Source organism: Pristiophorus japonicus, chromosome 4 (assembly GCF_044704955.1).
Source record: "Pristiophorus japonicus isolate sPriJap1 chromosome 4, sPriJap1.hap1, whole genome shotgun sequence".
Taxonomy (NCBI): Eukaryota; Metazoa; Chordata; class Chondrichthyes; family Pristiophoridae; genus Pristiophorus; species Pristiophorus japonicus.
In genome coordinates, this window is record NC_091980.1 from 118,804,311 (window position 1) to 118,829,972 (window position 25,662).

The 25,662-nt window shown below is 46.7% G+C and overlaps 1 protein-coding gene across 2 annotated transcripts in view; it reads right to left on the reverse strand.

Annotated features, from left to right (window-relative positions):
* Window positions 1-8,469, reverse strand: part of LOC139262154 (GDNF family receptor alpha-4-like) — a 32,382-nt gene extending 23,913 nt beyond the window's left edge. For both annotated transcript variants that reach the window (XM_070877298.1, XM_070877297.1), the window contains exon 1: window positions 8,396-8,469. In XM_070877298.1, coding sequence (XP_070733399.1) covers window positions 8,396-8,435 — 40 coding nt within the window. In that variant the 5' untranslated portion in view covers window positions 8,436-8,469. The remainder of the gene's footprint in view (window positions 1-8,395) is intronic.
* Window positions 8,470-25,662: the final 17,193 nt, after the last annotated feature.

Here is a 25,662-nt window from a genome sequence, read left to right on the forward strand (position 1 = left end):
CAACTCCTGTGCAATTTTGAGCCCATTGTGTGGGACAGGCTGGGTGGGCCAGAGGTATTTTCCTGTCCGTCAATGTTCATATGTAAAAAAAGTGGCAAGGGAGCACTTTCAAGGCAGTACCTCGGGGTATAATTCATGGTTATCACTTGCTTGAATTTCAGTAGTATACCTTCTATCCATCTCTTTTGTGTCAATGGATAATTTAAGCTGCAGTTACCAAGGCCCACAGTCTCCTCTCTGAGATGCTAATCGGCAGGCTGTTCATCTAAACTACTGTGTTTTTGAAAAAAAACAAAGCTTAACTTAAGGTCTGGTGTCAGTGTTATTCTGCTACCTCTGGAAGAAAAGGAGAATCACATGGAGGCACAGGATCAAACCAGCAGCCGAAAAAATCTTAACGAGAACATCTGCCTTGTTCATTATCAGAGGCATGTTATGATGTTATCTAAATACATCGGTGCAAATGGCAAAAACCCTTGAGCAGGGAGTGAGAGCTCATCAATGAGGATATCCTGAAACACAGATTTAAAAAAAACAAAAAGTAAAAAGGGTTAAATAATCCAAAAGCGTGCCAGTGCAATGGGGATGGTTCGATCATCCAGTGGGGAGCAATGTTCATCAGCAGTGCAACTGGAGAAATCACAGGTGCTCAGACAGTTCATGTATATACTATATATTATATATTGTATATATAGGTGGCTGGTAACGCCCCCTTTTGAAAAAAATAAAGCTAAACTAAAACACCTATTGCACATTATATATTGCATATTACATATATTGGTCAGAATCTTCCCAGCCCTGCGAGTGCGGGTTTGGAGACGGGCCGGCCCTGATTGACCACGTGTCGGGATCCCGCTCCAAATCCGCCTCCGTTTCAATTTCTGACCTGTTAGGTCTGTGTGCGGATCGCGGACCCAACACCAAGCGGCAGCCCAGTGAATTAAGGTTGTTAAGAGGTAGCTGAATGCTATTCGAGGATTAAAAGCAGGCATTTACAATTTTACCAAACTTTTGACAGGTTTGCCGTCCCTTGGGGAGGTAAGTGGAGTCGGGTTCTCAGTCACTCTCTATTGCTTTGACAAGTTGACAGCTGCGGAAGTGGTATAAAAGCTACCATTTCACAACTGTTTGCTTTCCAATGTCAGAAGCTGAAGCCTTCAGGATTTGGAATACACTTTTCAGCTTTAGGAAGTTTGAACGTGTTTGGAGTAAATTCTCTATCCAATGTCACCTCCTTGGAGCAAGCTCTCTCACCATTAACAGATAGCTCTGTCATTTCAACCTCACCTGCCATCTACTCCAGCAGCTCCTTGAAATAATTTCACCTTGGTCCTTAGAATCCCACCACGATCAGCCCCAACATCACTAAACACACCAGCATCACGAACAACACCAACCTTCTCCGCAATCACCTGATGCTGCACAGGACACAGCGCATTAGCACCCGACCACATTGCTGCCCGGAACTCCAAGAATAGCCTCACCATGGCCACATTTACTTCACTTGACGCTGTGCACCCTGGCTGCCACATGATGTGTCAGGTTGGCACCACTCCACACCAACACCATAAAACATCCCTTCAATGCCCAAGCCATTCCTTTCACACTCACCACCATTGTGCAAGGTACCCTTATGTCTCACTATTCACTGCAACTCACTAAACAACTTCCAAAAGGTGCACACAAATCTGTCCAAGAACACAGTGTTAAAAATAAAGATTTCAATATTTGACAACACATTAGCAGAAACTCTACATGAATATTGGCTAAAACCCAAGTGCCTATCCTTGCGTGTTGTTAGTTGGTATGATTGGACAAGGATGAGGGTGAGAGTGAGGGGTGTCTAGTGAGATGAGGAAGTGATAATGTCGAGAGCGCGAGAGAGAGCGGGAAGTGGAGGTGCTTGGTAAGTTGGTGTGAATAAGGATGTGCAGGGGTAACGTATGGAATGCAGAGTGATGGCGATGTGATGAGTGGCACAACAGGATGAGGTTGAGTGTGGCTTTGCAGTAACATTTCGTGATCTACTGAGATCATTGAAAGGTTTGTGTCACGGCAGCCAGCTTCTCCTGATGACAGCCCTCGTGTGCAATGTGCAACCAGGCTGCGTTGATGTCCTGGGGCGGTATCTTCTGTCCATTGGAAGGGAAGAGAACCTCCCTGCGTGCTGTGACTTCCTCCATAAGCAGCTGGAGGGAGTCATGGGAGAGCCTGGGTATAGCCGTGCACGTCATCAGACCAGCTTCCTGTTAATTGTCCGGGAACACCGCAGGGCGGGCTTAACAAGCCCAATTATCAGAAGATTGCTGTCAGAGGGGGGCTGCAGCTGGATGCACATTCACCGCACACCAATGCTGCCCACACCCAACTTGCACCCATTAACGAAATCGCAGCCGTTGTGTGCATTGTTTAATATATATATTGTGTATTGTATATTATAATTTGTGTATATTGTATTAGTGTACATTGTAAATTATATATTCTGTGTGTATTGTCTATTGTATATTGCATATTTCCTATTGTGCATTATATAGTGTATATTGATTATAGATTTCACATTGTATATTGTATATTCCATATTATTTATTGTACATTGGATATTGTTCTGCACAGAAAAATGACAAACAGGGAGCCAGAAAAAAATCCACCTTGTTTATGCATACAATAAATTTTCAATTATATACACACACAACAGAACAGTGAGAGTATTTTAATACTATATCACCAGTATTTTAATAATACAGGATGAACATTTTAATATTGGGCTGCATCTTGCTGGAAAAATAACAGCGCGTTAATGACACATACTGTTATTAATGTGGAAATCAGCCCACAGGTTCAGGGGATTGAGAGATGCGCCAGAACATGTTGGTTGATGTACGTCACTCCGCCGTTTACTTTAGACATACAGCATCTCAGCCTTAGCTTCCCCGTTATTTTTAAGAACTTGCTGGATTTGCACATTAATTGCCCGTTAAACTCAACGCAGAAAGTTAAGTCTGGCAATTAAGAGCATAAGTACTCTTTTAATGATATGATAATTGTTAAGGCAATGCCAATCAACCTCTCTGGCCCAGAAAGGGAACAACTGAAACCATGGAGTCTTCTTCCTTCAGGTAATGAATGGTGTTATAAAAATTTTTAAATGTCAACAAATATTTTTCTTACTTTTCTTTTGTCTCTTTTTTCTCTTAGTCTAATCTTTGTTTCCCTTTTTAATTTTTCTTTCTGTACCTGATTTGAATCTAATTCACCCTCCTTCTCAGTCCTTCCAATAAATTCTTTCAATTCTTTAATCTCATTAGTTAAGGACATACATTGTTGATCCCATCATTCGCCATGTCCCCCAGATGCCCCGGTGCCTTTGCCACAACATTATCAGCTCGCATTTCCATGCAAGTTACAGCGCAAACGTTCTTGAAAAGTCTAACTAATGGGGCTTGCTGCAAGATGTCCTGTTCCAGCACAATCTGTCCATTGTGCTGTATTTATTTATGGTTATTGGCGAGTTTGGTTAAGTTACTGTTAACTATGGTATTAACCAGTCCTGTGATTCTGTTGAGAAAAAGGTAGGGTTTTACACTACAAGCTGTCCTGTTATGGCAAGAATACTTCTCTCTAGCTCAGTTTGACTCGAGGGCCACTGAGCAGAAAATGCTAGTGACCCATTGCATTCATAGTCCAAGTGTTTCACCTCACACTTTGAATTATTCATCCTTAGCCGTTGTACAAGATCAGACACAATGGGGGAGAAATTCAGCTCAAACCCACCCATTTTTCTCGCGTAAAATTGGCGATAGACCTTTGAACTTCGTGCCATGATCAGTTGTGCATGAACTGCGCCGGACACCATATTGGCTTGGATCACTTTTAGTCATCCAGGGCGCTCGCCTGAAACAGGCGTTGAGCTCATTTTTCCGGTTAACTTAAGTGCGAAATTCAGGTAAAAATGGGTAGAGCTTTCACCGCTCATGATCTCCCTAGTTGTACCAGATCCTTAGAGACTACTGGAGGCCACTCAAAAAAGAGAAAATTTCAGTTTTTATAATTCTGGGCCTCCAAGGACGCTCTTCCTGGGCCCACAAAAAAAACTGCAGCCTGCTGTCATGTACTTTCAACGTCCCCTCCCGGAACTGCCCTCCCGGGATCGCTTCTGCCCCCCCCTCCCCCAGAACCAACTTGACAGTTGGCTCAGTGTAGGGTCTGGCCTACCCTCCCTGACCAACAAGCTGCAGCAAGAAACCTGCTTCACACCCACATCTCTCCGGCGGTATTTAAATGAGGCCTAAAGCCAAATCTGGCTCAGGCCTCGAGCCTGGCATGGTCTGGCACACCGACTTTGCCCCCATTTTTTGTCTTAAGCCTAATTTCTCATCAGTGAGACACGAGTGTCTCTCTCCCTGTACCTGATCCTACGATAACTCAGAAGCTGGTAGACCCTGCTTGTCTGAGTCAACAACTGTAATCATTTAAAACTGTGTTTAGTTTAAAAATGATTATTATGCAAATTTAGTTAACAGATCATATAACACCATCATCTCCAAGTTCCTCTGCAAGTCACACACCATTCCTTCATTATTGTGGAATTCCCCACCTAACCCTATTGTGGGAGCACTATAAACACATGGACTGCAGTCGTTTAAGGAGAAGGCCCACTGCCACCACCCTCTTCTCAGGGCAACTAGGAATGGGCAATAAATGCCAGTCTTATCGGTATTGGCCACATCCTGAGAGCAACTTCTTAAAAATAAACAACCAGGATATTCAGAAAAGTATTCACTCTGTCATTTACACTTGAGTTTTAATAACTAGAAGGAGCCTGTGGTGGGCTGCTACACATAACATGTTAATTCAATAATTATCACTCCAGGTATAAACCAGATTATTTAGAATAATGAATACCTGGAGAGTGAGTTGCAGGCTAAAATCTCATTGCGAAGTTCAGATGGCTTATGTATAGATTAATCAATACCTGGGAGAGAGTTACAGGCTGGAATCTAATCAAGGGGTTCAAGTGGGTAAAATATAGAATAATGGGCCCTTGGGAGTCAGGCTAGAATTTAATCAAAGGGTTCAGATGGTTTATTTATTGATGTGGTGTACATGGACTTCCAAAAGGCATTTGATAAAGTTGAAGCCCATGGAATAAAAGGGGCATTGGCAGCATGGATACGGAATTGGCTAAGTGATAGGAAACAGACTAGAGGAAGGTATACAGTGGTATTCCCCAGGGATCAGTACTTGGACCACTGCTTTTCTTGATATATATTACTTGGATTTGGGTGTACAGGGCACAATTTCAAAATTTGCAGATGACACAAAACTTGGAAGTATAGTGAACAGTGAGGAGGATAGTGCTAGACTTCAAGAGGACATAGACAGGCTGGTGAAATGGCTGAACACGGGGCAGATGAAATTTAATGCATAAAAATGTGAAGTGATACATTTTGGTAGTAAGAATGAGGAGAGGCAATACAAACTATAGGATACAATTCTAAAGTGGATGCATGAACAGAGACATGGCGGTATACATGCACAAATCGTTGAAGGTGGCAGGGCAGGTTGAAAAAGCAGTTAAAAATGCATACAGGATCCTGGGCTTCATAAATAAAGACATGGAGTACAAAAGCAAGGAAGTTATGATAAACCTTTATAAAACACTGGTTTGGCCTCAACTGGAGTATTGTGTCCAATTCTGGGCACCGAACTTTAGGAAGAACGTGAAGGCCTAAGCGAGGGTGCAGAAAAGATTTACAAGAATGGTTCCAGAGATGATGGACTTCAGTTATCTGGATAGAGTGGAGAAGCTGGGGTTGTTCTCCTTAGAGCAAAGTAGGTTGAGAGGAGATTTGATAGAGATGTTCAAAATCATAAGGGATCTGGACCGAGTACATAGAGAGAAACTGTTCCCATTGGCGGAAGAATCGAGAACCAGATTTAAGGTGATTGGCAGAAGAACAACAGGCGACATGAGGAAAAACTCTTTTGCACAGCGAGTGTTTAGGATCTGGAATGCACTGCCAAAAGGGTGGTGGAGGCAGATTCAATCATGACTTTCAAAAGAGAATTGGATAAGTATCTGAAGGAAAAATATTCACAGGGCTACAGGGAAAGGGCATGGGTGTGGGGCTAGCTGAAGTGCTCTTGCAGAGAGCCGGCATAGGCTTGATGGGCCAAATGGCCTCCTTCTGTACTGTAACCATTCTATGATTTTATGAAACAACAGACACCTGTGAGTGAGTTACAGACTGGATTTTAATAGAGGGTTTTAAATGGTTTATATACAGAATAATGGAATCTGGGAGTGAGTCACAGGCTGATGTCTAATCGAGGGGTTCAGATGAACTATTTTACCATTGCATGGAGCATCATTGTACTGAACACCTCTATTTTGTGCATCACTGCAGTCAGCACCACTGCACCATCCATCGCCGAACCCTGCAGCACCATTTCACGCTAACATATGCTCAAAAAATAATTCTGGAGCACAATTGCTGCTATGTAATTAACAAGGAGTTAATTGGCTGCCCACTTGTAATTAGGTTTTTGATAAATTCATTCCCTGTCTATTCCTCACTCGATGGAAAGACTGACATGACCACAAAAGCCTGCGAAGAACAATCAGTCATCCAGCAACAAGACAGCTGGAAGGCTAATGCTGGATGAGGGGAGTAATACATCTTGTTATAGAAGGTTGTAATTTTTTTTAATATACAAATGACACCAGTACTGTTTCATTTATAAGCCACATCCAGCTTTAAAAAATAACTCAAGACACATGCAGTAGTTGTTGTTGGCATGAAACACAAGTGCTCTTTTTCCACTCCACTAGATTTCATTTCCAGTTTGTGAAAGGTATCGAACTCACCCCAATGAAACCTTCCATGTGTTGCTTTGCCTGAAGGGGATCAGTGAATAAAGCTGTGCTGAGACATTAAGGTAGAACACACTTTCTTACAATTGACCACTGGCCAAATTCTTGAAGTTTAATTCCTGAATATTGCTGGCAGGAGCTTAAAGAAAATTAACAACATTTTAAACTAGGGATGGATTGCCTGCCAGGTTAAACAGGCAATTGCCAATACTCAGCTGCTCATTCTCTTTTATTGCATTTTATCATGAAACAGCTTTTGGTTTTGCTTAATAACACTTTCAGTGCTATCATGCAGGAGTATCATTTGAGTCCATCGCAGTGTTGGTATCAGAGGTATTGTACAGGTGATAGTGGACTGGCAGCATTATGCAAGTGGTATTGTATAGATAGTATGACCCTGGTAGTGTACAGCCAGTATTACTCTGCGGATGTACAGATGGATGTAGACATCATAAGCGGTGTGGCATTGGCAGTACAATACAGGCAATATAATGCAAATGTTATTATACAGGTAGTATCATACAGGTGGTATGCACAGGCAATATTGTACTAGTGGTATCATACAGGTTGTATTAGACTGACATCATTGTTCGGACAGTATTGTATTGGTGGTGTGGTGCAGACAGTATTGTACAGACACTATTGGGCAGGTAGCATTCAAGCAGTATTACATAGGTGTTGAAGTACAGGTGGTATTGTACAGACACTATTGGGCAGGTGGTATTGTACAGATAGTATTGTACAGACACTATTGGGCAGACACTATTGGGCAGATGGTATTGGGCAGACGGTATTGGGCAGGTGGTATTGGGCAGACACTATTGGGCAGGTGGTATTGTACAGATAGTATTGTACAGATGGTATTGGGCAGGTGGTATTGTACAGACGGTATTGGGCAGGTGGTATTGTACAGATGATATTGTACAGACACTATTGGGCAGATGGTATTGTACAGATGGTATTGTACAGACACTATTGGGCAGGTGGTATGATACAGATGGTATCGTATAGGTAGTATTGCACTGACAATACAGTGTATTACATATTTCTGTTCTCATTCATTTTGTTAATTTCTCAAAAACGGAATCATAAAGTCGAATTTAAGACACCTGATAGCGGAAATATTCTAGTCTTATCAGAACGAACCCAGTGTCCCTTTGTGTGGGATCCTCGGCTCCCTGAGAGGCTGACCACAATCGGATCAGCACCGGGATGTCCCGATCTGCTGACTGTTTAACAATTGGTGAAATCTTAAAAGCACGTTTCGATCCTTCATAATCCGGTCTGTTTTTGTTCGTTTAAACCCCTTCGGGTTTCTCAAATAGCACCAACTGTCCGAGCGGACAACATAAAAGTACAAAGACTTGTAATTCTACAAGAGAAAACCGATTATACAGAAATTTAAACTGCTCTGTTTTTATTTAAATATATGCAAACAGCAAATCAGTAATAGTCCGGTTCAACTAATTAAAAAGCTGAGAGCTGCTGGTAGCTCCAAGCTTGAGGCGGTGCTGTACTTACCGACAAGCGCCAGGAGCAGGGAGATCCCCGGGACCATCATGCTGGCTCTGACCGGGCTCCGGGCGGGAGGGACTGGCTGCTGGCTCTCAGTTTCGCTGTCTCGCTGCCTGCGCTCGGCACCGAGGGCAGTGCCTGGCAGCCCGGACTGGTCGCTGCATCCAGCTCCCAGCGCACACAAACTTCACCACATCACCAACTTTCAGCCAGGGTAGGGGGGCAGGAGGAGAGAGCTCTCAGCTTCAAGCTGTCAAATCAATCCCCCTTCTTCTACTTATAAATATTTTTCCAACTTCTCATTTTGAAACAAAAAAAATGCAATAGGTCATCAAAGGATGTTGTGATTTATTTTTCATCTTCACGTTTCTTTCCTCTTCACTTTGCTGGGTGCTCGATTCCTTGGTGCTGCGGTGCAGCCGGCAGCCCGTCGGTCCCTGGGAAGCCAATGTGTCCTGAACCCTCTCTCTCTCTTCCCTTTGTGTCTCTGGTTACTACTGGCTTTTTACATCACACCCACCCACGTGCCGGGGCATCAGTGATACACAGAGATTCAGCCAATGACGGCTTCAGAACAGGTAGCATCACCCACACTCAGCACACACACACAGACCACATCATAGGCAGTCCCTCGGAATCGAGGAAGGCATGCTTCCACTCCCAAAGTGACTTCTCTGGTGGCTGAACAGTCCGATACGAGAGTCACAGACTCTGTCACAGGTGGGACAGATATTCGTCGAGGGAAGGGGTGGGTGGGGCTGGTTTACCATGCGCTCCTTCCGCTGTCTGTGCCTGACCTCTTCACGCTCTTTGCGTTGAGACTCAAAGAACTCAACGCCCTCCCAGATGCACTTTCTCCACCTCGGGCAGTCTTCGGCCAGGGTCTCCCAGGTGTCAGTGGTGATGTCGTACTTTACCAGGGAGGCTTTGAGGGTGTCCTTGTAACACTTCTGCTGCCCACCTTTGGCTCGTTTACCATGAAGGAGCTCTGCATAAAGCATTTGCTTAGGGAGCCTCGTATCTGGCATGTGAACTATGTGGCCTGCCCAGCGAAGCTGATCGAGTGTGGTCAGTGCTTCAATGCTGGGGATGTTAGCCTGGACGAGGACACTGATGTTCCTCCCAGGGGATTTGCAGGATCTTGCGGAGACATCGTTGGTGATATATCTCCAGCAACTTGAGGTGCCTTCTATACATCGTCCATGTCTCAGATCCATACAGGAAGATGGGTATTACTACAGCTCTGTAGACCATGAGCTTGCTGGTAGATTTGAGGGCCAGGTCTTCAAACACTCTTTTCCTCAGATGGCCGAAGGCTGCACTAGCGCACTGGAGGCGATGTTGAATCTTCCGCATCAATGTCTGCCTTTGTTGATAAGAGGCTCCCGAGATATGGGAAATGGTCCATGTTGTCGAGTGCCGCGCCATGAATTTTGATGATTAGAGGGCAGTGCTGTGCGGCGAGGACAGGCTGGTGGAGGACCTTTGTCTTACAGATGTTAAGCGTAAGGCCCATGCTTTCATATCCCTCAGTGAATACATTGACTATATCCTGGAGTTCAGCCTCAGAATGTGCGCAGACACGTCCGCTTACTGCAACTCAACAACAGAGGTTGGGGTGACCTTGGACCTGGCTTGGAGGTGGCGTAGGTTAAACAGCTTCCCACTGGTTCTGTAGTTTAGTTCCACTCCAGTGGGGAGCTTGTTGATTGTGAGGTGGATCATGACCGCGAGGAAGATTGAGAAGAGGGTTGGGGCGATGACGCAGCCCTGTTTGACCCTGGTCCAGACGTAGATTGGGTCTGTAATGGATCCATTGGTAAGGATCACGGCCTGCATGTCGTCGTGAAGCAGACGAAGGATGTTGACAAACTTTTGGGGGCATCCGAAACAGAGGAAGACACTCCTTAGACCCTCACAGTTGACAGTGTCAAAGACCTTTGTAAGGTCGAAGATGGCCATGTATAAGGGCTGGCGCTGCTCCCTGCATTTTTCCTGCAGTTGTCGTGCTGCAAAGATCATGTCCATTGTGCTCCACACTGTGATTCCAGGAGGAGCTCCTCGGCCACAGGGAGAAGACGGTTGAGGAGAACTCTAGTGACAACCTTCTCAGTGGCTGATAGCAGGGAGATTCCTCTGTAGTTGCCGCAGTCAGATTTGTCCCCTTTTTAAAAAATGGTCACAATCACTGCATCTCTGAGATCTCCCGGCATGCTCTCCTCCCTCCAGATGGGAGAGATGAGATCATGTATCCGCGCCAACAGTGCCTCTCCGCCATACTTTAGCGCCTCAGCAGGGATTCCATCCGCACCTGTAGCCTTGTTATTCTTGAGCTGTTTTATGGCTTTGCCTACTTCGTGCAACGTTGGAGTTTCACTGAGTTGTTGGTGGGTCGCATGCTGCGGGATGGAGAACACTCAAGTCAAAGGCAGAGTCTCGATTGAGGAGATCTTCAAGGTGCTCCTTCCATCAGGCCCTGACAGCCTCGGTATCCTTGATGAGTGTTCCCCTTTCTTGGCCAGGAGTGGGGTGGGGCCTTGGGAGTTTGGACCATAGGTGGCCTTGACTGCAATGAAGAATCCTCGCATATCCTGGTTGTCGGCCTGTGCTTTCTCCATCCACCACCTGTTCTTTAAATCCCAGGTTTTTTGTTGGACCTGAGTCTTGAGCCATCTATAATGTTGTTTTGCTGTTCCCGAGTTGGGTTGTTGCTTGAGGCTCAGAAATGCTTTGCGATTTCGATCTATTAGTTCTTCAATCTCCTGATCATTTTCATCAAACCAGTCCTGATGTTTTCTGGTTGAGTGACCATGTGCCTCATCACAGGCACTAGTTATAGAGGCCTAGAGGGCAGACCAAACACAGACAGTCAGCACACATACCCACACAGGCACATACTCTGCACACCCACCCACATTCACCACACAGGCACTTACACCCACCACAGATTCACACCTCATACACAGACACACCACACAGACAGACACACCAACACATACACACCCACCACACACAGACACACCACGCCCTTTTTCTTCTTCTTAGGCAGTCCCTCGGCATCCAGGATGACTTGCTTCCACACTAAGGTGACTGATGAGACCAATGCAGGATCTACAGTCTCTCACAGGTGGGGCACATGGTGGTTGGAGGGACGGGTGGGTGGGGTGTTTGATTTGTCGTACAAACCTTCCGCTGTTTGAACTTGGCTTCTGCGTGCTCCCAACGAAGAGACTCAAAGCGCCTTCTCGGATGCTACTCCTCCACTTTGAGCAGTCTTGAGCCAGGGATTCCCAAGAGTCGATGGGGATGTTACAATTTTTCAAGGTTGCTTTGAGGGTGTCCGTGAAGCGTTTTCTCTGCCCTCCTGGGACCCGTTTGCCATGACGTAGCTCGGAGTAGAGCGCTTGTTTCGGGAGTCTAGCATTGGGCATGCGGACAATGTGGCCCGTCCATCGGAGCTGATCAATGCCTCGATGCTGCAGATGTTGGCCTGAGAGAGAACCCTGGTGTTGGTGTGCCTATCCTGCCAATGAATTTGCAGTATTTTGCAGAGGCAGCGTTGATGGTACTTCTACAATGTTTTAAGGTATATTCTGTACATAGTCCATGTCTCTGAAGCATATCATAGAATCATAGAAATTTACAGCTCGGAAGGAGGCCATTTTGGCCCATCATTTCCGCGCCAGCCGACCAAGAGCTATCCAGTCTAATCCCACTTTCCAGCTCCTGGTCCATAGCCCTGTAGGTTACGGCACTTTAAATGCTCATCCAAGTATTTTTTAAATGTGGTGAGGGTTTCTGGCTCTACCACCCTTTCAGGCAGTGAGTTCTAGACCCCCACCACCCTCTGGGTGAAGAAATTTCCCCTCATATCTCCTCTAAACCTCCCCGCAATTACTTTAAATCTATGTCCCCTGGTTGTTGACCCCTCTGCCAAAAGAAACAGGTCCGTCCTATCCATTCTATCCACTGTAAGATTCAGGATCACAGGTCACACACAGATACCCAAAGGGTCTTAGGAGTTATAGGCATTTATTAAGGGAGCAATAGTTCAAATATAGTCAAACACAACACACAATCAGGATAGATATAGTAGACATACGACCGTGACAAATAGCTGTTATCAGTCCCGATCTGACAGACGGCTAGTGGGATGAACAGTTCTTATCTTCACTGTCTGCCCTGAAATGCCTTCTGGGTCTTTCTTTTATTCTCTTTTTAGGGGTGGGCCTGGTGCAGGATATTGGCAGGACCATTTAACCTATGATATGTCGGGTTCTTTGTCTCAACTCTTAGATGAAACCTTACCTCTTCACATCCTCCCAAGGTTGGAGTCAGACATGCCATTCTTAGCCTTCAGATATTTGGAGCTGCCTGTTATCAGTTATGTATGTTCACGCTGTTCAAGTAGCTTTAGCTATTGTACCATGGAATGAATCATTCAATTCTAACACCAGTCAGAATAGGCTTTTTGATCTCCAGTTACTTCTTCCAATCCACGATTTCTTACATTCTCTTCTTTGAGAAGGAAATATCCTTATTGACCTCACAACCAGCTTTTGACTGCTCGCGGTATTGCTAAGTTATTTGCTTGTTGCTTTCTCCACTTGAGTGTTACTTAGTAGGGAGACTCAGAAACTAAGATTTCCCCTTTCTTACAGTCCAATCCTTGAGCGGGAGGAGCAACTTCCGACCTCTTACTCAAGTTCAATTCATTGTTTTGGTGTTCCAATTCTGTCACACTTTGGGTATCCTCTGTTTCTTCTATCTTTCCTGATCTTACCTCGCCTGGGGGCTCGTCTGCGTTCTTCGGATCTTCTCTTTTGGTTTGCTCAATTAATTAATTTTTTTAGTGTTGGTTAGTCATAGACAGAAATTAAATACATTGTCATTGCAAGTTGGAGAATTACCAGAGCGTGTGAAATAATATGAACCTAAGAGCGCTGAAATATTAAGCCCAATGGGACAGTCCCTGTTAGACCTGTAAAGCACGGTAGTTGCATTAGTAGTGACACAGGAAGCATCACCAAAACCACCTCATACGGGATTCGTATTGGCTTTTCCCCCGTTCGGTTACGTACGAAACACAATTATTACAGTCACCATTAAATTCAGTCTCACAATCATTTCAAGCGCTACTACAGTTTAACATCTAATCAACAAGTCATGCCCTCAACATTCAAGTCCAAGTCATTGATATATATCACAAAAAGCAAGGGACCCAGCAGTGCGAAACCCCACTGGATACAGCCTTCCAGTCACAAAAACACCCATCAACCAATTACCCTTTGGTTCCTGCCTCTGAGCCAATTTTGGATCCAACTTGCCACATTGCCCTGGACCCCATACGCTTTTACTTTCCTGACCAACTTTCCTAAAATCCATATACATTACATCATACACACTGCCTTCATCGATCCTCCTGGTTACCTCCTCAAAAAACTCAATCAAGTTCGTCAAACACAACCTTCCCTTAACAAATCCATGCTGACTGTCCTTGATTAATTCATGTCTTTCCAAATGAAGATTTATCCCTCAGGATTTTTTCCAATAATTTTCCCACCACTGAGGTTAGGCTGTCCCTTTCTCTCTTCTTAAACAAAGCTCCAACATTAGCAGTCCTTCAGTCCTCTGGCACCACACCTGTAGCCAGAGAACACTGGAAAATGATGGTCAGAGCCACTGCTATTTCCTCTTTTGCTTCTCTTAGCAGCCAGGAATACATTGCATCCGGGCCTGGGGATTTATCCACTTTCAAATCTTCTCTCTCAATATGTTTATCTCATCTAATATTTCACATTCCTCCTCCCTCATTGCAAAGTCTGCATCGCTCCTCTCTTTTGTGAAAACAGATGCAAAGTATTCATTAAGAATCATACCCATATTTTCTGCCTCCACACACAGATTTTGTGGTCTCTAATAAGAGGTCCCACTCTTTCTCTACTTATCCTCTTGCTCTTAATGTATTTATAAAATATTTTGGGGTTTTCCCTGATTTTCCTTGCCAACATTCTTTCATGCTCTCTCTTTGCTTTCCTGATACCTTTTTTAATTGCACCTCTGCACTTCTTATACTTCTCTAGAGTCTCTGCAGCATTGAATTCTCTGAATCTGTCATAAGCTTCCCTTTTTTTCTTTATCTTATCCTGTATGTCCCTTCAAATCCAGGCGGCACTAGTTTTGTTAGCCCCGCCCTTTTTTTTTAAGGGAATATACTTGCTCTGTACCCTCAGGATCTCCTCCTTGAATGCCTCCCACTGTTCTGACACTGATTTACCATCAAGTAACCGTTTCCAGTCCAGTTTGACCAAATCCCATCTCAGCTCAGCAAAATTGGCTTTACCCCAATTGAGAACTTTTTTTCCTGGTCCACCTTTGTCCTTTTCCATAACTACCCTAAATCTCACTGAATTATGATCACTAGCACCAAAATGCTCTCCCCCTTCCACCTGCCCCTCTGCATTCCCCAAAACCAAGTCCAGAACCGCCCCCCTCCCTTGTTGGGCATGTTACATACTGGCTAAAGAAGTTCTCCTGAATGCATTTTAGGAATTCCGCACCCTCTGTACCATTCACATTGCTTTCTTCCCAGTTAATGGGCCCAAGTTTCCACACGATAAAAAACGGGCGCCCCTCCGAGCTAGGCGCCCGTTTTTCGCGCCTAAAACGGCGCCGGAAAAAAACTCGCGATTCTGGAGCGTTCTGCAGCTCCTTGTCTGTTTGGCGCGGCGCCCGGGGGGGGCGGAGCCTACACTCGCGCCAATTTTGTAAGTGGGAGGGGGCGGGTACTATTTAAATTAGTTTTTTTCCTGCGGGCAACGCTGCGCGTGTGCGTTGGAGCGTTCGGGCACGCGCAGTGTGACGGAAACATTGGCACTCGGCCATTTTTGTAATTCTTTGTAGCTGTTTAGTTTTTGAACATTTTTTAATAAAAGCACATTGCCATCAGCACAGAGAAGGCTGCAGGAAGCCTCAGAAAGTTGAGGCAGCCGTTTCCCGACGACCTCCCCCTTTTGCCGTCGGGAAATGGCTCCTCAATTTCTGAGGCTTCCTGCAGCCTTCTGTCTCCTTCTCTCCCTCCCGCCGTCTGGAACGGCTTCCTCCCCGCCCCCTGCTGCGTTCGGTCGGTCGGTCGGGCCCACACTCCCCCCCCTCCCCCCCCACTCGCCCGCCCGGAACGGCTCTCCCCCCCTCCCTGCGTTCGGTCGCTCGCCCGCCGTCTGGAACGGCTTCCGCCCCCCTGCGTTCGGTCGGTCGGTTGGGTCCCTCCCCGCCGTCTGGAACGGCTTTCTTCCCCCCACCCCCCCCGTGTTCGGTCGGTCGGTTCCCTCCCTCCTGCCCGCCGTCTGGAACGGCTTCCTCCCCCCCACCCCCGCGTTCGGTCGGCGGTCGGTTCCCTCCCTCCCTCCCTCCCTCTCTCCCTCCCGCCATCTGGAACAGCTTCCTCCCCCCCCCCCCCCCCACCGCATTCGGTCGGCGGTCGGTTCACTCCCTCCCTCCCTCCCGCCGTCTGGAACGGCTTCCCCCCCCCCCGCGTTCGGGAACGGCTGCCTCGTTTTGTGAGGCTTGCTGCAGCATTCTCCGTGCCTGAAGCACTTTCACACAGGTAGGAAGATGGTTTATTTAATCTTTTCTTTGCTTATAAATGTTTATTCAGGTTGGATTTATTTGTATAATATTTGTATAAGTATAAATAAGGATTTATTGTAGAATTTAATGAGTTCCCTTCCCCCCCTCTACCCCCCTCATTCCCTACGCCTAATTTGTAACCTGCGCCTGATTTTTTAATGTGTAGAACAGGTTTTTTTCATGTCTACAAAAATCTTCACTTGCTCCATTCTAAGTTAGTTTGGAGTACGTTTTCACTGTGGAAACTTTGAAATCAGGCGTCAGTGGCCGGACACGCCCCCTTTTGAAGAAAAAATTCTGTTCCAAAGTAGAACTGTTCTACCTGACTAGAACTGCAGAAAATAAAATTTGGAGAATTGCGATTTCTAAGATAGTCCGTTCTCCACCAGTTGCTCCTAAAAATCAGGCGCAAATCATGTGGAAACTTGGGCCCAATATTAGGGTCATTGAAATCCCCCACTATTACAGCTCTATAGCTTTTGCACTTCGCAGCAATTTGTCCACATATTTGTTCTTCTATCTCCCTCTGACTGTTTGGGGTCTATAGTACACTCTCACTAGTGTGATCGTCCCTTTTTAGTTGTTCAATTTAACCTATATGGTCTTGTTTGATGATCCCTCTAACATATCATCCCTTCTCACAGTTGTAATTGTTTATTTAATTAGTACTGCGACCCCAGCCTCCTTTTTTACACCCCTCTCTATCCCGTCTTAAAACCCTGTAACCAGGAATGTTGAGCTGCCATACCTGTCCTTCATTCAACCATGTCTCAGTAATGGCTATAATATCATACTGCCAAGTGTCTATCTGTGTTCTCAGCTCATCTGCCTTATTCCCTATACTCCTTGCATTGTAATTTATACGATTTAATGGTGCCAAACTCGCTTGTCTATTTTCCAGCCCTTGTTTCCTCTGTCTTCCAAATTCACTGTCTACTTTTCTGCTGCCCAATTCCAACTTTGCTTCTCTCCCCTCTGCAACTATTCTCCAGCTCCCATCCCCCCACCAAGCTAATTTAAACCCTCCCCAACAAGCAAACCCTCCCGCAAGGATACTGGTCCCGGCTCTGTTGAGGTGCAACCCGTCCGGCTTGTACAGGTCCCACCTCCCCAAAAACGGTCCCAAAGCCTCAGGAATCTAAAGCCCTCCTGCCTGCACCATCTCTCCAGCCACGTATTCTTCTTCTCTATCCTCCTATGTCTGTACTCACGAGCACATGGCAACGGCAGTAATCCGGGAATTACTACCTTTGAGGTCCTGCTTTTTAATCTCTCTCCTAGCTCCCTAAACGCTGCCTGCAGGACGTCATCCCTCTTTCTACCTGTCATTGGTACTGATATGGACCACGATTTCTGCCTGTTCATCCTCTCCCCCCAGAATGTCTTGCAGCTACTCGGTGACATCCTTGACCCTGGCACCAGGGAGACAAAATACCATCCTGGAGTCACATCTGCGGCGCAGACATACCTGTCTGCTCCACTGACTATTAAATCCCCTACCACTATTGCTCTTCTATTCTTCTTCCTCCCACCGCGCCCCCCCCCCCCCCCACCACATGTGCCACCCATGGTGCCGTGAACTTGGCTCTGGTTGCACTCCCCAGAGGCACAATCGCTCTCATCCGGGACTCAGAACAGAATACTGGTTGGAGAGCGAGATGCACTCAGGGGACTCCTGCCCTACCTGCCTAGTCCTCCTCTTCTGCATGGTGGTCACCCACTTCCTCCCCGCCTGCACACTGTTTAGTTGCGGGGTGACTGTCATGTATTCAACTATCATTATAACCCATGTATAAGCTGACGTAAGTTGTACACCTTGAGAACATTGACCACAAGGGGGTGAACTTGTGGGAGACACTCCTAACCTGGACTTTCAGGTATAAAAGGGGAAGCTCCACCCACCTTCATCACTTGAGGTCTTGGTAATAAAGATAACTGGTCACAGAGTGACCTTCTCTCAAATATGGGCCTCGTGTGCATTTATACTGTATAGTAAGGATATATTATTGGCGATGAGAAACTGGGATTTAAACCATACGAGCATGGCCACTAGCAGCACAGAAGAGAGGTACTGTGTTGGTGATGATTGGGACGACTTTATTGAGAGACTACAGCAAAGTTTTGCCACTAAGGAATGGTTGGGACAGGATTCGGCCGGCAAACACAGGGCTCATCTCCTGACGGTTTGTGGATCCAGAACATACTCCCTGATGAAGAACCTTCTAGCGCCAGAGAAGCCGGCGGACAAGACATTTGAAGAGCTCAGTAAGTTGATCGGGGAACATCTTAAACCGGCGAGCAGCATGCACATGGCGAGACACCAATTTTACACGCACCGGCGGTGAGAAGGGCAAAGCGTTCCTGACTTCGTGGCAGATCTCCGGTGACTGGCGAGCCTATGTAAGTTCACAGGTGCATGCAGAACGGAGATGCTGCGAGACTTTTAATTGAGGGCATCAGACACGCTGAGGTTTTCAGGAAACTGATTGAGACCAAAGACTTGACCTTGGAAGCGGTGGCTCTGATAGCCCAGACATTTATATCAGGGGAGGAAGAGACCAGAATGATGTATAACAAAAATCTTGGGTCAAATGCGGCAAACGACCAGGAGTCAACATTGTTAACACGACACACAGTTCTCTAGGCAGACAAGGGCAATCGGACATGCCCCAGCATGTAGTTGAACCCAAAGTGGAAATTCAACAGAGACAATGGCTAGCTGAACGGCGATTCATGCCATCGCAATGGACAATGCGGCCAATAATGGGGCCATCAACACCTGTTAATGGTGCGCTTAAGGACCGTTATAGAGACAGTCAGAGATGATCAACTGGTAATGGACCTTTTGTTTCCAACAACAGGGCCTCCAGCTCATGCTGGAGGTGTGGAGGCAAACACTCAGCCAGAGCTTGCAGATATCAGCAATATACCTGCAGAAACTGCAAAGTCAGCGGTCACTTGGCGCGTATGTGCAGGAGGCCTGCAGCCAGCTTGATGTACGAGGAGGACGGGCCCGATGTAAGCCCTACGAGGCCAAATGAATACTGGGGGAAATCGCTAGAAGCTGAAGGTCAGCGAGTTCATGTGGAGCACATATACAGTTCATATACCAGGACGCCACCGATAATGATGAAAGTGCTCCTCAATGGCATCCCAGTATTAATGGAGCTAGACACGAGGGCCAGCCAGTCTCTGATGAGTATCAAACAGTTCGAAAGGTTGTGGGTGTCCAAGGCCAGGAAGCCAAAATTATTGGCGATTGACGCACAGCTACGGACATATACAAAGGAGATCATTCCGATGCTAGGCAGCGCCACGGTGTTCGTGATCCACAAAGATTCGGAGAACAGGTTGCCACTCTGGATTGTCCTGGGGGATGGTCCCACACTACTGGGGAGGAGTTGGCTTGCTGTCATGAACTGGAAATGGGACGATGTCAATGCAATTTCTTCTGTGGAGCGAGTATCATGCTTACTGGCCCTCGATAAATTTGACTCATTATTTCAACCCGACATCGGCACTTTCATGGGGGCCAAGGTAGTGATTCAACATAAACCCGGACGCCAGACCAGTACACCACAAGGCCAGAGCGGTGCCGTATGTGATGCGGGAAAAGATAGAATGCGAATTGGACCACCTGCTGAGGGAAGGCATCATCTCACCAGTCGAATTCAGTGACTGGGCGAGCCCGATCGTGCCGGTGCTCAAGGCAAATGGGTCGGTCAGGATATGTGGCAATTACAAGGCCACCATCAATCGGGTGTCACTCCAAGACCAGTACCCGCTACGGAGAGCAGAGGATCTCTTTGTGACGCTATCCGGTGGCAAACTTCTTTCAAAATTGGACCTGACCTCAGCTTACATGACCCAGGAGCTGGCGAGTGAGTCAAAGAAGCTGACCACCATCACGACACACAAGGGGTTGTTTGAGTATAACAGATGTCTGTTCGGGATTCGTTCGGCCGCCGCGATCTTTCAGCAAAATATGGAAAGCCTCCTCAAGTCGATTCCAAGGACGGTGGTTTTTCAAGACGACATCCTCATCATGGGTCGCAATACTACAGAACACCTCCACAACCTGGAGTAGGTGCTACGCAGACTGGACCGGGTAGGGCTGCGACTGAAAAAGGCGAAGTGCATCTTCTTAGCTCCAGAGGTAGAATTCCTGGGGAGGAGGGTAGCAGCAGACGGGATCAGACCCATTGCGTCCAAAACGGAAGCGATCCAGAGAGCACCCAGACCCTGTAACACAACCGAGCTGCGTTCGTTCCTGGGGCTCCTGAACTATTTTGGTAACTTTCTTCCCAAATTGAGCATGCTATTAGAGCCGCTACATGTGTTCCTACGCAAAGGTCGCGATTGGGTCTGGGGGGACAGCCAGGAAAGGGCTTTTGATAGAGCACGCAACTTGTTATGCTCCAACAAGCTGTTAACGTTATATGACCCGTGTAAGAAACTTGTTCAAATTTTCAATGCGTCGTCTTATGGAGTCGGGTGTGTGTTGCAGCATGTGAATGCCAATGGTCAGTTACATCCGGTAGCTTATGCCTCCAGAAGTCTGTCCCAGGCAGAAAGGGGCTACGGGATTGTTGAAAAGGAAGCGCTTGCATGTGTATATGCAGTAAAAAAAATGCACCAGTAACTGTTTGGCAGGAAATTTGAGCTGGAGACAGAGATCACAAACCCCTAATGTCCCTTTTGGCCGACAACAAGGCTATAAATGCGAATGCATTGGCCCGCATACAGAGGTGGGCACTTACGTTAGCCGCCTATGACTACACAATTCGGCACAGACCAGGCACTGAAAACTGCGCGGATGCACTCAGCAGGCTCCCACTAGCCACCACTGAGGGGGCAACTGAGCATGATGCTGAGATGGTCACGGCTGTTGAAGCTTTCGAAAGCGAAGGCTCACCTGTGACAGCTCGTCAGATTAAAGTCTGGACAAATAAAGACCCGCTACTGTCTTTAGTTAAGAAATGTGTCCTGAATGGGGACTGGGCAGCCACGTACGGGCATGCCCTGAGGAATTTAAACCATTTCATAGGCGCAAGGATGAACTCTTGATTCAGGCCGATTGCCTACTGTGGGGAAACCGAGTAGTCATGCCCCAGAGGGGCAGAGAGGTGTTTAAGAGAGAACTTCACAATGAGCACCCGGGCATTGTCATGATGAAGGCAATTGCCAGGTCACACGTTTGGTGGCCAGGGATAGATGCAGAACTGAAACTTTGTGTTCGCAGGTGCAACACGTGTGCTCAGCTGGGCAACGTACCCAGGGAAGCCCCCCTTAGCCCCTGGTCCTGGCCTGCCAAGCCATGGTCATGCACCCATGTGGACTACGCAGGTCCTTTCATGGGAAAAATGTTTTTGGTTGTAGTAGACGCCTACTCCAAATGGATTGAGTGTGCCATTTTAAATGCAAGCACATCCTCTGCCACGGTCGAAAGTCTACGGGCAATGTTCGCCGCCCATGGTCTAATGGATGTCTTGGTCAGCGACAATGGCCCGTACTTCACAAGCACTGAATTCCAGGACTTCATGGCAGGAATGGAATCAACCATGTCATAACGGCACCGTTCAAGCCGGCCTCAAACGGCCAGGTGGAACGAGCAGTGCAGATAATCAAACAGGGGATGCTCAGAATCCAAGGGGGTTCCCTACAAAGCCGCTTATCATGCCTCCTGTTGGCCAATAGATCCCGACCACACTCGCTCACAGGGGTTCCACCCACAGAGCTGCTAATGAAAAGGACGCTCAAAACTAGGTTATCCCTTATACACCGTACTATGAAAGAAATTGTTGAGAGCAGGCGTCAGTCACAATGTGACTACCATGACAGGAATGCGAGGGTGCGATGTATTGATGTCAATGACCCTGTTTTTGTCCTTAATTACCCTGCAGGACCCAAATGGCTTGCAGGCACTGTGATTGCTAAAGAGGGGAATAGGGTTTTGGTAGTTAAACTTACCAATGGACAAATTTGCCGCAAACCCGTGGATCAAACTAAAAGGAGGTTCAGCAACCCCATAGAAGAAGCAGAGGAAGAAAACAACATAGAGTTTACTCCACCGCAGGTGACCGAACACCGGAACCAAGTGAAGGAGAGCCCAGTCACTGTGGGCAGTCCGGACAGGCCTGAGGCACCGCGAACAGCAGACACTCAGGCCAGCGCCCAACAACCGGAGCCCCAACTCAGGTGCTCTACAAGGGAAAGTAAACCACCAGAGAGACTTAACCTGTGATCCCAATAAGACTTTGGGGGGGGAGGTGATGTCATGTATTCAACTATCATTATAACCCATGTATAAGCTGACCTAAGTTGTACACCTTGAGAACATTGACCACAAGGGGGTGAACTTGTGGGAGACACTCCTAACCTGGACTTTCAGGTATAAAAGGGGAAGCTCCACCCACCTTCATCACTTGAGATCTTGGTAATAAAGGTAACTGGTCACAGAGTAACCTTCTCTCAAGTAAGGGCCTCGTGTGCATTTATACTGTATAGTAAGGATATATCAGTGACCACCTCTAGCAATGTGCTATCCTCAAAATTGTCAGCCTAGAGGATGCACCGCCGTAACTCCAGCCGCCGCTCAAGCTCTGAAACGCGTAGCTCAAGTTGCTGCAGCTGGAGACACCTCCTGCACACATGGTCCTCCAGGGCTTCCCACATGCCACAGGATGTGCACTCCACAGGACTGAGCAACCCTGCCATGCCTCTAGTTATTTGACTATGAACTAAACTATGAACTATTTGATTATGAAATAAACTTAAAAGTAGAAGACACAAACACTCACTGGCTACTCACCAATCAGCTGCTTCCTTTGATCCGAAGTCACACTTTCGATTTTTGTCTCTGTTGTAACACAAAGCACTACAAATAATATGGACAAAAAGCTGTAAACATATAGGAGGGTGGGTATCACTATTGCTCTGTAGAGCATGAGCTTGGTGCCGGGTTTGAGATCCTGGTCTTCAAACACTCGTTTTCTCAGGCGACCATCATCATCATAGGCAGTCCCTCGAAATCGAGGAAGACTTGCTTCCACTCCAAAAGTGAGTTCTCAGGTGACTGAACAGTCCAATATGGGAATTACAGTCTCTCTCGCAGGTGGGACAGACAGTCATTGGAGAAAAGGGTGGGGAGTCTGGTTTGCCGCAGGCACCTTCCGCTGCCTGCGCTTGTTTTCTGCATATTCTCGGCGATGAGACTTGAGGTGCTCAGCGCCCTCCTGGATGCTCTTCCTCCACTTCAGGCAGTCTTTGGCCAGGGACTCCCAGGTGTCGGTGGGGATGTTGCACTTTAACAAGGAAGCTTTGAGGGTATCCTTGAAACCTTTCCTCTGCCCACCTGGGGTTCGCTTGCCACGTAGGAGTTCCGAGTAGAGCGCTTGCTTTGGGAGTCTTGTGTCGGACATGCGGACAATGTGGTCTGCCCAACAGAACTGGTCGAGTGTGGTCAGTGCTTCAATGGTGGGGATGTTGGCCTGGCCTGATCGAGAACACTGATGTTGGTGTGTCTGTCCTCCCAAGGGATTTGCAGGATCTTGTGGAGGCATCGCTGGTGGTATTTCTCCAGCGATTTGAGGTGTCTACTGTATATAGTTCATGTCTCTGAGCCATAAAGGCTGCATTGTAACACTGAAGGCGGTGTTGGACTTCATCATCGATGTCTGTCCTTGCTGATAGTAGGCTCCCAAGGTATGAAAGTGGTCCACATTGTCCAAGGTCACGTCATGGATCCTGATAACTGGGAAGCAGTACTGTGTGGCGGGGGCAGGTTGGTAGAAAACCTTTGTCTTCCGGATGTTTAATGTAAGGCTCAGACTCACATACTTTTCAGTGAAGGTGTCAATGATGGTTTGGAGTTCGGCCTCCAAGTGTGCATAAACGCAAGTGTCATCCGCATATTGTAATTTAATGCCAGGTTCGAACAACTGTGGATCTGGACTGGAGGTGACAGAGATTGAACAATTTCCTGCTTGTCCTGTAGATTAACTCCACTCCAGCGGGGAGCTTGTTAAAGGTGAGCAGGCTATCTTAGATCTGGTTCTGTGCAATGAGACTGGATTAATAAACGATCTAGTAAAGGATCCTCTATGAATGAGTGACCATAACATGGTTGAATTTCAATTTCAGTTGGAGGGTGAGAAAGTTGGATCTCAAACCAGTGTCCTAAGCTTAAATAAAGGAGACTACAAAGGTATGAAGGCAGAGTTAGCTAAAGTGGACTGGGAAAATAGATTTAGGTGTGGGACAGTTGATGAGCAGTGGCAGACATTGAAGGAGATATTTCATAACTCTCAACAAAAATATATCCCAATGAGAAGGAAAGACTATAAGAGAAGGGATAACCATCCGTGGCTAACTAAGGAAATAAGGGATGGTATCAAATTTAAAACAAGGGCATACAATGTGGCCAAGACTAGTGGGAGGCCAGAGGATTGGGAAACTTTTAAAAGCCAGCAAAGAACGACCACAAAAATAATAAAGAGAGGGAAGATAGATTATGAAAGTAAACTAGCATGAAATATAAAAACAGATAGTAAGATTTTCTATAGGTACATAAAAAGGAAAAGAGTGGCTAAAGTAAATGTTGGTCACCTGGAGGATGAGACTGGGAAATTAATAATGGGGAACAGGGAAATGGCAGAGACTTTGAACAAATATTTTGTATCGGTCTTCATGGTAGAAGACACTAAAAGCATCCCAATAGTGGATAATCAAGGGGCAATAGGGAGGAAGGAACTTAATACAACCACTATCACTAAAGAAGTAGAACTCGGTAAAATAATGGAACTAAACATGGACAAGTCCCCTGGACTTGATGGCTTGCATCCTAGGGTTCTAAAAGAAGTGGCTGCAGAGATAGTGAATGTATTGGACCCAGTAATCACACAGCGTCCTTAATCTGGACATAGCACCAAGTCCTTACTTTGGAGGCAGGAATGAAGAATCAACCCTACAGTAACGGTACAGCATTCCCACAACACAGTCCTCTCTCTGGAAACAGTAATTGCACAGTGACGTTATATTTCACACGGTGGTCTAGGCTGTCTGATTGGGGACCATCCTTGCAGGGGCATGATTTCTGCCGGCCAAGGATGTGCCCCACTTGACCCAAGGTCATTCATGTGCCCGAAGCTGGCTTCCCAGCCTTGTGCAGGACTGGGGTTGGAAAGTTGATGCAGGAGGATGAGCGCGATTGCTGTTCCTGGGACCTGTGGGGAGCCATGTTCTGAGTGGGACAGCAAAGGGCCCCACTGTGAAGAGACCCTTGAGGTCCCACCTCCACTGACTGCTGAACGCTAGATGCCAGGGTCCTGGCGTCCAATACTGGAGCAGGTCAAATGGCAGGAAATATGGCATTTTCCTGATCTCATATTGATTTGCTTGCATTTTCCATATATGAGCGGGTGCATTTGATACAGGCAGATCTGACCTCTTGTAAAAGAGGTGGGAACATAGCAAAGTGCCCTTTAAATCTCTTGATTAAATCACCTTAAATCTCTTGATCTATCGACTACCTTTGAGCTACCAGACTGCTTGTCTGTCATCCAAACTTGGAGTAATCGCAATTTGCTCTAATTGCATACTGGGAAGACCAAAGCCATCAGCTTCAGCCTCTACCACAAACTCCA